The following is a 12,944-nucleotide window of genomic DNA, read 5'->3' as shown; positions in this document are numbered from 1 at the left end:
CTGGATCCAATTTGCAATGGTTGGATTCATAGCTCAGCCATTTCTAATTTCCTCATTGCAACTTTCAAACTAAACATTGCCTTCTGCACAGCAGTGAACCCCTCTTTTTTGATAGCTGAGGCATGGATAAGAACAGTGGTGGGATTCAATTTTTTTACTACTGGTTCTGTGGGCATGGCTTGGTGGGCGTGGCAGGGGAAGGATACTGTAAAATCTCCAGTCAGAGGTGGTATTTGCTGGTTCTCCAAACTACTCAAAATTTCTGCTACTGGTTCTTCAGAACTGATCAGAACCTGCTGAATACCACCTCTGGATACGATGCTTGGGGTCAGGCAAGAACCCATATTGGTCAGGCTCATGCTACATTGTGGGTAGAGATACATAATGCATGGTACTGACAACAAGATTGTCTTGCGTTTTTTTCTCTTTTAAGTTATTAACACGGTGAAGTGAATTTGGGTCCCCACCGACTTCGCTTGTCAGGTCGCAATGATCCCAGGACATTGCAACCATTCCTCCGGAGCTTCTTATCCTCTACCATCTTCTGGAGTCCATTTAAGCTCACGCCTACTGCTTCAGTGACTCCATCCAGCCACCTCATTTTCTGCCACCCCGTTCTTCTATTGCCCTCAATCTTTCCCAGCATTAGGCTCTTCTCCAGTGAGTCCTTCCTTCTCATTAGGTGGCCAAAATATTTCAGGTGTTAGGATAACAAAGCCCAAACTCTTATTATTTTTCTAAAAGTCTTCCCAATAATTATTTGGATTTCTCTAGGTGAGCAAGTAGGATGCATGGGAGTGTATGGGAAGGAAATGTATTGCTCTTGTTGGGGCATATTTAAAGGTGTTAATGCTAATTGTGACCTTGGAGTGCAACAGCACAAAGAGCTCTGCCTGAACATTATCTGATCTAAATGACCCCATCTTCTGGATTTCACTTGTGCAGCACAAATGTCTGTCTTAAGGGAGGGTTTGCACAGACGTTTTACTTGTACAAGCCTGAGTCAACTTTATGGGGATTCTGACTCATGGAGAATCCAGGGCCAAGGACCATGCGAAAAATCCTGCAGGTGCCTGTGCTTTCACAGCAGGTGTCTGGAGGACTCTGCCCCCAGTGTGAGGTGGAAACAGTGATCAACACATCGCTACCCTGCAAACATGTTGCAGGGATGTGTCAGTTGTTGTTGTTTTTCATTTAAAAAAAAAATCTGTATTCAGGTAGTCCTTGACATACGGCCACAATTGAGACCAGAATTTCCACTGCTGGATGAAGCAGTTATTAAGTGAGTCACGCCTGATTTTAATGTCCTTTTTTGCCATGGCTGTTAAGTCAATCCCTGCACTTGTTAAGTAAATCATGTGGTTGTTAAGCAAATCTGACTTCTGCCCTGAAATTTGTCAGAAACCAGCTGGAAAGGTCGCAAATGGCGATCACGTGACCCCAGGATGCTGCAAACGTCCTAAATGCATGCCAGTTGCAAGTGTCAAAATATGGATCATGTGACCATGGCAATGCTGCAACAGTTATAAGTGCAAGGATCAGTTGCAAGTCATTTTTTTTCAGAGCCATTGTAACTTCAAACAATCAGAATAACAAGAGTTGGAAGGGACATTGGAGGCCATCCAGTCCAACCCCCTGGGAGACTTTTTATCATTTCTGACAAAAGGCTGTCCACTCTCTTCTTGAAAGCCTTCAGTGATGGCACTCACAACCTCTGAAGCTGTTCCAATGGTTGATTGTTCTCCCTGTCAGAAAATTTCTTCTTATTTCCAGGTTGAATCTCTCCTTGGTCAGTTTCCATCCATTCTTTCTTGTCTGGCTTTTGGGGGGCTTTAGAAAATATGTTGACCACCTCTTCTTTGTGACAGCCCCTCAAATATTGGAGCAGTGCTATCACGTCACCCCTGGTCCTTCTCTTCCAGCCATACCCAATTCCTGCAACCGTTCTTCATATGTTTTAGCCTCCAGACCCCTAGTAATTTTGTTGCTCTCCTCTGCACTCTTTCTAAAGATTGAATCTAAAGATTTAAAGATTTAGTCATTAAATGAATGGTTATAAGCCAAAGATGGCCTGCATTGTAGAACTCCTAATCTGATGAAAATCAGAAGGTGAGAGCTTTTCATTGTTCCAGATTTTCCTCCTGGTTATGTTCTGTCCAGAAGGAAATGCTAAGATCAGTTTAACAAAACTTTTACATCATTGCTCCCATTTTAGGTATAACTTCGTGTCCTTTTTTAGAGATGATTCATTGCTGCAAATAATTAAAGGGTAGCTTAGTGATAGACAGGAAACCAAATAGTTCTAATTTTATATTTCCTCCTCCCTCCCCCTAAAGTAAGACACTAACTCTAATTTTGCATTCATTAATACAATGGGGCAACCTGTAGATACTGAGATGTTTCTGGGCACAGGGCAGAAATGCTATATGGGATAAACCTTGTATAATCTGGTATCCTGCAGATGTATTATTCAATCATCATTATTCCTGTTACTTAAGTCCATGTATTCCATATCTGACACTTTGGTATGATAGAGAATACCTCTTGGGCTTTGTCTATGAGATATATTTTCAGGTACCTGACAAAAGCTATCATATCCCCTTCCTTCCTTCCTTCCTTCCTTCCTTCCTTCCTTCCTTCCTTCCTTCCTTCCTTCCTTCCTTCCTTCCTTCCTTCCTTCCTTCCTTCCTTCCAGGGTATGGTCAAAAAAGTCAAGATAATATTTATTGCAATCTAATTGAAACGCTACCCATTTTACCTGTGTGATGCATTTTGATTTTTTTGACCATATCTTTGAACACCCGTTCCTCTTTCCTTGCATAAAAATGAATGTAAGTATGAATAACAATAAAGTATTTTAAAAAGCAGTGCTTCGGAAATGCAGGAGCACAAGGATTATCATAGAGCAGCTTCCTGCAAGCACAGTTTGAAAACTGAATCCCACAAGCTGGCAGCCATACTAACCCATCTCCCAGTTCCCTCCATCTGTCTTTGCAAGGCTTAGTTTCCAGTCTCCTGATTTTCCTTCTTGCTTTTTTCTTTTTGAACCTGTCCAAGTTTCTCTGACTCCTTCTTAAAGGGTGTGATCTGAAAACAGATGCCATATAGAATATAAATTGTGGGCAGGTTTCCATCAAACATGGAAGCCTTGCTTAGTGTTATCCATGGTAAAGAATATATACTCGTTCTGCAGCACAAGCAATCACAGAACAGAATAACAGAGTTTATTGGAAGGGACCTTGAAGGTCTTCTAGTCCAACCCACAAGTCCTCCCTGTCCACTACCAAGGCATCTTTGTATTTTAGGGCCGAATAGCACTTCCTGTTGTTGTTATCTGACAAGTATAGGTAGTTCTTGACTTATGACCACAATTGAGCCCAAAATTTCTGTTGCTAAATGAGAGTTGTTAGGTGGGTTTTGTCCCATTTGACAACCTTTCTTGACATAGTTGTTAAGTGAATCACTGCAGTTAAGCTAGTAATATGGTTGTTAAGTGAATCTGGCTTCCCCATTGACTTTGCTTGTCAGAAGATTGCAAAAGGGGAATCAGTGACCCTGGGACACTGCAATCGTCATAAATATGAGTCAGCTGCCAAGCATCTGAATTTTGATCACATGACCATAGACACGCTGCAATGGTCATGAATGTGAAAAATAATCATAAGTCATTTTTTCAGTGCTGTTGTAACTTTGAAAGGTCACTAAATGAACTGGTGTAAATTAAGGACTACCTGTGGACAGTAGGCTGATCCAGATCAGAACTACTGCCTATATGTGGTAAAAGTTAAACTTTTTAAAGTCTAGTTTCACAAATAACACCCCCCCACACACACACACAACAAGATGTGTGTCAACTTCCTCCTAGAATTCTCAGTAATGACTGCACATATGTGTTTGCGTATATCAGGTCTTAGGACCTAAAGAGAAAATTCTGCTTTGTACTATTTTTTTTGCAGTAATTTCTGCATTGTTTTCCAGGAGGACTGCTTGATACTACTGAGTAAATGTTCTCTTCCCTGCTAGCAATTCCACAAATTAAACAAAGGGATTAATTTGATTCACCAATCAGAATGAAATGTACTTGAATGGATTTGATCAACCAAGTTTCTGCATATGGACATTTGGATGGCTTGAAACTGGATCTGATTCAGACAAATGAGCCAATTGTCCACATCAAATAGAACTGATCTTCTGAATCCCTTTGAATCTAATTGGATTCAGGTGATGCACCTCTATGACTTAAACATAAATCACTATTAATCCACATTTCAGCAATATGGGAAAATAAGCTATGGTTATTGAAAGTAGCGATGGCTTGCTGCTTAGTTATCCTTTGGTTATACTATTCATTAGGGAAACACACTAACCTTATCACAATGTGACTTAAAGCAGCCTACCTCAACCTTGGCAACTTGGTGAACTTCAATTCCCAGCATGCTGGCTGGGGAATTCTGGCAATTAAAATCCACATGTCTTTAAGTTGCCAAGGTGGAAGAAGCACTGACATAGAGGATTGTACAGGTCACATTTGTGAACATTACGCATGATCCCAGCAGTTCCCTTTGCTCTCTCAATTATATACTGCAATATACCTCTTTGGCTCTGAAAACAGCGTATCAGTTCTCCAAAGGAATGGGTGGATTAAAACATAAATAATTGGTCAGAGCTGAACTTTAGTAGATCTGTCCCCCTGGTTACACAAATGCCTATTTAAATCATGCCTTTCTTGTAAGTCCTTAGCCCAACATAATAGCAACTTAGTCATATTATTCCCCATAATACAGACATTAATTTCCTGTTCCTTTCCAACACACACTGCTATTTCCATTCCATGTTTCTAAACCCCATGTATGAAATTGTCCACTGTAAAGAAAAAGAGACTAGAGAGGTATGTTTTCATAAAATGTTGAAACTCACTTTCTCGCTAGTTGCAGCATGACTCCAGTATTATTTCACATTATTAATACTGGTTCAGAGGTTAGGGGTCAAATTATGTGTAAAGCTGTGTGCTATAAATATGTTCAGGGACTACTGATAAAACCAGAGTTCACACCCCAGTGTAGAGAAAAGGGATTTTTCAAATAACAGAGTTAAGAGCCCATATTTTGTACAGGTAGTCTTCAACGTATGACCACAATTGAACCCAAATTTTTTGTTGCTAAGTGAGACAGTTGTTAAGTGAGTTTTGCCCTATATTATAACCTTTCTCACCACAGCCGTTAGTGAACCATTGAAGTTGTTAGGTTAGTAACGTGGTTGTTAAATGAATCTGGCTTCCCCTTGACTTTGCTTGTCAGAAGGTCGGGATCACATTTCCCGGGGGGGACGGACATTGCAACTGTCGTAAATATGAGTCAGTTATTGAGAGGCTGAATTATGATCATGTGACCATGGGGATATTGTGATGGTTGCAAGTGTGAAAAATGGCCATTAAAACTTCAAACGGTCACTAACCAAAGGTTGTAAAGTCGAGGACCACCTCTGCAGCAAGACACTTACCCTTTTTCTGTATTGAGAAAGGATGCGCTTATAAGAACTCCACCCTTAGGAGAAAATAACCTTGCGTATTTCAAATAGGAAGGGGCATCCTTGCAGCCTCTCTGGCTTATTCTGCTGAATGAGACCCAGTGGATTCCCTTGCCTCCCCCACCCAAATCTTCCCCTAATTGCTTCCACAGCTGTGCTCTCCTCTGGTCCCCGAGGGGTCATCTCCTGCGGTTATCTCCTGCAGTGGCGTAGCTGGGGAGGGGGGGTACAGTCCCCTTTATCCGCTGATGCTATTCTTTGAAACAAAATGTAATTTCAATCGAATCGAAAGAGCGGATGCACAGAATTTTCCAACCGGAGGGGAGATGTTATCTTTCTTCCTCTCTTCCTCCTCTCTCCCCCCCACCCTCGCTCCTTTGATCCTAAGGACTCTGGGTACCATCCCCGGTTTAGATCTTCGGGGTTGGGGGGGGTGAGCATCCTTTCTCCTGCCCCCCTACAAACCCCATCCTTGGATCACCTTTGCAAGCCAACAGGAGGCGGCAGGGGAGGTTCGCTAACCAGACCCCTTGGCTCCCCTCCTCCTTGTAATTCAAGCACCCCCACCCCCACCCCACGTTAAGGAGGAGGAGAAAGGGGCGGAGTCTAGCGACTTGGGGGAGGGCGGGGAGGAAGAGAGCAGGAGAGGTCGGTCATGGGTGCCGCGGGAGCCGTGCTAGCCCGGAGGGGGAGGGGGGAGATGATGTGAGGGTGTCCTCTCCCCCCACCCCCCATCCCCGGTATTTTATTTGCAAAGGGGAAAATGATATTGTGGTGCTTTCCCTCTCGTGCTGAACAAACCCTCATCACCTCTGCTTTGACAGGCAGCTTGGTTTCCTCTCTGCACTGGGCAGCGAAAGAAGAGATTTTTTAATATTTTTTTTGGCCATTTCCCTCTCCTTCCCCGTTGAGGGTGGGGCGTCCCAGGAAAAGTGAGGTGTCTCTGTTCTCTTTCTCTCACTCCCCCCACCCCACTACTCTTTTGCCCCGTTTCACCAGCTACCTCTTCCTTATTAAGACCTCTGTGCGTTGCTCTAGAGTTACAAGCATCCACCAACCCTCCCCAGCCCGGGAAGAATTTAATCCTCGAAGTGAGCCACCAACTACCCCCCAACTGAAGATAAAGAGGGTGGGGGCTGTACAAAAAGGACATCATCACCCCCCCCACCCCTCTCCTTAGCCCCATTTTCCATCGGGGGACGGCGCCAGCTGGGACCAAAACACGAGCCTGCCTGCCTCCCCTTTAAGATGTTAATCCCGCTGATCAAAGCGCCCGAGAGATGATCAAACGCTGCAAGGACGGAAGATTGCACTATTTTGACCCCCTTCGACTTCCATAAATACATTTTTTTTTAAAAAAAGAACTTGGTGGGACCTTAAAAAAAAAAAGCGCCCACTCTTCCTTGCCCCCAAGCTTCGCTTCCGTTGGCATCAATCCGCTCCTCCGCCCTGACCAATTTCGTTTGGGTGATGGTAAGTTTCGCCTCACTTTCCAATCTTTGGGCTTGGTTGGCGGGGCCCCAGAGAAGTTTATGGGCTTTCTTGGAGGGAGGGCGGGGAGGGGGGACGAAGAAAGTCCGCGGCAGGTGGATCGGGGCAAAGAGAGGGGAGTTCAGCCGGGAGCAAAACGAGAGGAAAAAACTCAAGATTTTACAGATCCGTAAAGCTGGGGGGGGGGATTGTACCGCCCATAGGGTGAGGAGGGGGGTTGATGGGTTCTGATTTAAGTGGGGACCCCCCCTTTCTCTTTTAAGAGTGCGCCGGAGACTCGGTGCACTTCTTAACCATTGTGCCTCCTCCCGAGGAAGACCCGTCTCTCCCCGTCCCCCCACCACCCACCCCGGTTGCCGCAAAGTGCTGCTCGTGTCGGAGTTTAATGCGGGGGAGGCGGGGGGGGAAACGAGAGATTGAGAGGGGGAGAGAGAAGCGGAGACCCAAGGCGAGCTGCGTCTGCGGAGTGTCTGGATAGCTCTCCTCTCTCCGGTGCGCTTTTACGCATGGAATTGGGGAGGGGGGGGGAAATGCGTAAGATCTGTGCAGGAGGCGGGAGGCGAGGGGCGAAAGTATGGCACACGCTCGTTCGCTCTCGGCAGCAGCCAGCTTAGCCCGGGCTCGAGGTAGCGGAAAATGGCCGCTCTGGCGAGGGGGGCGGAGAAGGAGGGCGGGCGAGCCGAGCTGAACTTGAAAATGACGCCCAGCGGGGAGGGAGAGCCACGGCGTCTGTGCAACGCCAAGGCTGCTCCGGCGGCTGCCTTTCCCTCCGGCCTCCCTTGCACCAGATAAGCCTCCAGTCTCCCCACACACACACCCCCGCCCTCGGCCCGGCCTTCCCCGCCCAGCTCAGGAAAGGCCGAGCAGGAACTCCCTCTCCAGAGCGGCTCTCCCGCCGCGCCCGGCCCCGCCTCGCCTCGCGGTGCCCCAGCCCTTCGCGCGTCAAAATTCGCTGTCTCGCGGGCGAAGCGAGTTGGGCCCTGCGGCAGGAGGCGACAGGCCGCCTCGTCAGCAGAAGCTGCGAGGTGCCGCTGCGGAGCACCGGCTGGACGAGAGTGGGGGGAGAGGCGGCGCGCAGGCCGCCCGGCACACACATACGCAGCCTCGGCTGCAGCTTTTGCGGCAACGGGCATCCCTCCCTCCTCCCCTTTACAGTTCTTGCTCTTCGACCTTTTACTTCGCGCGCGCACACGCACACGCACACCCCGATCAAAATTCATCTCCGTATATACAGATACCCATTGAGAAAGCTGCCTCATCACCCCAGCTTTAATGTTGGAGAGGGGGGTTGTATTGTGCGCGTTGCGGGTCCCGCGTCCGCCGGTTCTTCCCCAGTTGCAGCCTTTAGACCGGAGCCTCCGCACGGGGCAAGCGGGCGCCTTGTGGCCGAGGCCGACTTCTGCTGCGTCAAAGCAAAACAGGATGGCGTTTCCTTGCACGGATCTCCTTCCTTCCCTTCTGGCGGACGAATTGCGACCGCCGGACTCTGACTCTCTCTCTCTCTCTCTCTCTGTGTGTGTGTGTCCGCAAAAAAAGAGGCTCGGGGCAATTCCTGAAATTCAGAAGTAAAGTCAGTGGCGCTTTCTCCCGGCTAAGAGGTGTTTGGGATCGCCCCTTGGAAGGGCTAAAGATGATTGGGGAAAGGAAGGGGCGGTGAATTGACGGACTGGTGTAAGAAGATCTAATGTCATTCTTTCCTTATGTTAAGATCGCCGCCTTTTCTCTCGGCCGGGATTGTTTCCAATTAACTGCGTAAATCTTGTCCACCTTGGAGAAAGAGGGGGAGTCGACCCGGTTGTCAACAGTCACTGGGAGTTACTCCCAAATAAATGTGACCGGTTCCGGAATCGGCCCGAGTCCTTTTGCATGTGGAGTCTTGCTCCTCGGGAGTTTTTACGAGAAGAGAATGTGGCGCTCCGGAGAAGTGAAGAGATGCTGTGTCCGGGTTCGTTTGAACATCCCGACACGTAACTTCAAGAAAGAAATTCTGTTTTCTTGGGCCCAGTTTACGCCTTGAGGTGCGCCTCAAATCCTCTGCACAGCCTGTCTTGGCCTCATTTAAACCAGAGACAGGCTGCTTTTGTTTTACATACACACTCATTCTCACTCTCTCTTTCTGACGCGTCAGTTACTGTATAATTTCCCTCACGACTTTGCCGGGCGGCAGGAGCGACGGTGCTTTTATATAACCTTGACTCAAACCGAGCGAAAATACCTGTCAGCCAGGAGAGAGGGCATTTCTGTTTTTTTTTTTTTAATCCAGAGAGTGGAATGAGCCTTTCTGAAGGGTGGGGGGGGAGGTCGGCCGGGTGGGAGTAAAAATTTCAAGGGCATCCCAGCAGAGAAAGAGAGAGGTATACTAACTTGAGACAAGTCAGGACTCCACTGAGGCACGGCAGAGATTGAGTCTTCCAAGCATGGCTATGTCGGTAGATCAAGAAGGTGCCGAGAAGGAAACCTGCCGGGAAGCACAAAGGGCAAATCCTATAAAAGGTGAATTGGCTTGAAGAGTTCAGCCTGCCTCGGAAAATCATTGGGGTCGGCCGTGGCCGAGTTCAGACTTCTGATTACACTCTCGCCTTAGCTAGGGAGTGTGGGGAGCCCTGCGTATTAGCGGCTGTGGTTCCGGGGAAGATGCTTCTGGTCTCTTAAATATCTTGCCTCGGGTATCTTGTGACAAAAGAGCTTCTGGCCCACTTGGAAGATTAGCTGGTAGAAAGAGCGTCTGGAAGCGCCAGCTCTGCCTGGTCGAGTTTCTGCATGCAGGATGCCTCTTGGGGTTTATGTTCTTCTTTTTGTTATCCACCCCTTACCAAGATAGAAACCAAGACCTGGGCAGCCGCTTCCTCTTGAGGTCACTGACTAGGCCAATCCTTATTTTCGAATAATTTCGAACTGGTCTTTTATCTCATGCCATTTTGGTAAGGTGGGCAGGAGGTCCTTTCTAAATGGCTTAGACGAGAGAGGGCCCGTTTTCAAAAGCCACCAATTATCTCCGCGATATAGCCTTGGGGGCACTGTCAGTTATTTACCGACTTAGTTATTACTCAGTCCACTGTTAAAAAAAGAGTAACAATTATTTATGATTATTCCTCCCCCTCCCTCCCAGATTCACTTTCTATTTAAATCCTTCAAGATGCTAAATAAGTGGACGTGCGATTTGCGCGCGCACATTTTCCGTGTTTGAAGAGCGTGGTCCCGGCTCTCCCAGTTCAAAAAGTAAATCCCATTTGCTTTTAGTGACCTTAATTCCAGATTAAAGGGCCTCGAGGAGTTCCGTAACATAGATCTTGCGTGTGATTTGCTTTGTGCGTGGGTGGGTGGGTGGCTGGATGGCGGGTGATCTCCCCAAGCCCACAATTTGCTAGTCTTCATGGTGACCTCATTTTTAAAGTTCCTTTTTTGGGACAGGGGAAATCTCTAGCTGCCCAGAGATGAAGAAGGTTGAGTGCCAGGCGCGTTAATAACAGGACTTCTTAAAACTTTAGATCGTCACTAAATTTCAGCCAGTTTGCCATGAAGCGGCCTGCCTAACCGCGGGAGAGTACTTGCGGCTTTTGACGCGTAACTGGCAGCCTTGCCAGGGAAACGTTTATTTCCTCTTCTGCTACCCACCCCACCGCCTGTTCCAGAGGCGCCCGTTCTTCTTATTCCCCTAGTTTCTTTTGATTCGCTTCTCAGTCTCGATCCTACCTTTGTGGAGAAACTGGTGATGTGTCGAAAACTAGACTGGAGGGCTGCGCTTCCGAAGTTGGGAGCGCTGGGCATTTTCTTTGGGTGGGCCTGCCTGGTAAGCGGTAGAGTCGCCCCAAAGCCTCTGTTGACCAAAGAGAAGAGCTGCTCCCAGAAAGGGTGGCTAACCTTTCCCCTCCCTTTCCAGTGTGGGGAGGGCTGAAGAACCGAAGGAAAAAGAGGATTTGAGAAGGGAAGAAACTCTCGGCCTCTCTCCATTCATTCCACTGCCTGGCGCTTATGGCCTGGCTGCGTTATGAAGTGGGAGGCATAGAAACCTCATTATTTAGGAACAAACGCCGAATATCAAGGAGGAGGCTAGATTTCTCTGAGCTAAGAATTCCAGCGTCTGGAGATCTACATTAAGATTGCTTTTTCAAACTGTATTTTGGAGCAGTGACAGCCGAAGCCTGTTCCAAGATAGGAAGTTGGAAAGTCCTGGAGAAAGAAAACGCGTTGGCTCTGTTTTTATTTTAATACTACCCCACACTCATACTCACTCACTCACACTTTTCCACTTCCAGTTGCTGAGTAGATAATTGATTCAATTTGCTCTTTTTTTAAAAAAAATCTGTTTTCCTAAATTCCATAAATGCTGCATGCTGGACGTGATGAGCATTTCCCACCGAACTCACGGGGACTGGTGAATAAAGGTGCTTAGCATGGCTGGAAAAACTTCACAGTTCTCTCCCTAATATCCTTAGCATTCCAGAGAATACATGTCCAGAGAAGCAGCACCTTATGATTATTGTGAACACAATTTTTAAAATGAATTTCCCACATCAGGTAGACAGAGATAGAGTTGTACTGTAATTCCCTTGGCGAAGGAGAGGCAAACCAGGACTTAAAAGTTTTATAACATGCCCTAAAGTCGGTGGATGGCAGTGACATGCATGCCTGTACCCCCTTTTAAAAACTACATATGTTTGTTTGCAGATGGGAGATAAAAAGTGTTAATAAGGATGGTGGTTTTTTCAAAAAATAAAAAAGGGAAAAGTGTTTCTCTAAATTAGAGCCTTGTCCGCCTGTCTTCTTTGCTTGCAGAAAAACGTATGTGAAAGTTTCATACAAAAATTTGGATAGCTTCTGCTACCTTACAGAAGATGAGGTCGCCACCACCTCGTAGGCAAAAAAAGGAGAACTCGAATTGATTTTACGGGGACGGTCTCCGATCGCGTTTTTAACTCTCCTTTCACTTTTTCCCTCCTAGTCTCTTCCTGCCCGCTGGACAGGTTGTTTCTAAAATTCCACTCTTTCCTTCCTAACATTTCACTCGGGATTTTTTTTTTTAGCTTTTTCAAGGACAACTTTAGTTGGCTTTCCTCCAAATTGTCACCTCCCCAGTCTGTACACGCTTACTCGGAAGTAAGGCCCAAGAACTCTTCCTTGCGCCCCCCACCCCTCCAAAAACCAGGCCAGCCTTGGCTGCCTGCAGACTTGCTGTAGGAGCTGAGCCGCCTTTCGCTTTACCCTTCCTCCTTCTTTTAAACTGTGCTGTTTTATTTCAAATTCCCTTTTAGGCCTTTGATTGCCGTTTCTTTCCCCCCCCCTCCCCCTCCCCCTCCCGCGGGCTTCTTAGGAAAACTTTTTAAAAGGCAGACTTGTTTTTGTCCTCTGTTTCCCAACTTGTTAAGGGCTATTTCCAGCCGCTTAAAAAAAATGAAGAGTTTGGGGAGCGACTTGCAATCCTCTCTCTTCCCTCAACTCTTTAGTTGAGTAGTAGTAGTAATAATAATAAAAATTCTATCCCTTCCGGATAGGACGGATCTCTTCGGAAGAGGATGGATCCAGCGTTTCCTTCTTTTCCCGGGAGGTTGTCGGAGCAATCAAGTGTTAGTCCATCTGTTTCACCCCCATTTTGAAAACTGCGACCGTAACCGCGCGCTTCTTCGGGACTTAAAAGTCTCTTCCCAACTCCGTGGGGCACCAACCGGGTCACGCTCCCACGGCTTCGTGTGAGTCGCTGTGTTTCCCCACCACCACACCCCGTCCCGACCCGCTTGCACTGAATTAAAAGAAAATTTAAAATTATTACTTATCCCTGAGTCTATAACAGACGCCTGCGGGTAATTCTTCCGGCGGTTTGATGCGATTCTCGCGCCCTTAATTGATTTATTTTTAAACAACCCCCCACCCCCACCTCTTCCCGATGCTCTTTTAAATCCGCTCCTCTTAAATGCATTTCTCTCCCCACC

General features: G+C 47.0%; 1 protein-coding gene and 2 long non-coding RNA genes across 7 annotated transcripts in view; 2 read left to right on the top strand and 1 right to left on the bottom strand.

Annotated features, from left to right (window-relative positions):
• The first annotated feature begins 4,327 nt into the window (after nt 1-4,327).
• LOC148128400 (uncharacterized) overlaps nt 4,328-12,944 on the top strand; it is a 271,264-nt gene continuing 262,647 nt past the window's right edge. Inside the window, exon 1 of the long non-coding RNA XR_015741328.1 lies at nt 4,328-4,488. This is a non-coding gene — a long non-coding RNA (uncharacterized LOC148128400). The remainder of the gene's footprint in view (nt 4,489-12,944) is intronic.
• NFIC (nuclear factor I C) overlaps nt 6,145-12,944 on the top strand; it is a 184,663-nt gene continuing 177,863 nt past the window's right edge. For all 5 annotated transcript variants that reach the window (XM_087922794.1, XM_026698948.2, XM_087922793.1 and 2 more), the window contains exon 1: nt 6,145-6,999. In XM_087922794.1, coding sequence (XP_087778920.1) covers nt 6,997-6,999 — 3 coding nt within the window. In that variant the 5' untranslated portion in view covers nt 6,145-6,996. The remainder of the gene's footprint in view (nt 7,000-12,944) is intronic.
• On the bottom strand, nt 8,243-12,872 carry LOC148128402 (uncharacterized). The gene is made up of 3 exons (XR_015741325.1): nt 12,785-12,872; nt 9,382-9,475; nt 8,243-8,569 (listed from the first exon to the last, which is right to left on the bottom strand). It is a non-coding gene; the product is annotated as an uncharacterized LOC148128402 (long non-coding RNA).

This window comes from Pseudonaja textilis, chromosome 1 (assembly GCF_049901715.1).
Source record: "Pseudonaja textilis isolate UNSWEBS1 chromosome 1, rPseTex1.2, whole genome shotgun sequence".
In the NCBI taxonomy this organism is placed as follows: Eukaryota; Metazoa; Chordata; class Lepidosauria; order Squamata; family Elapidae; genus Pseudonaja; species Pseudonaja textilis.
The sequence above is the reverse complement of the archived record's forward strand: the minus strand, read 5'-3'. Positions and strand labels throughout refer to the sequence as shown.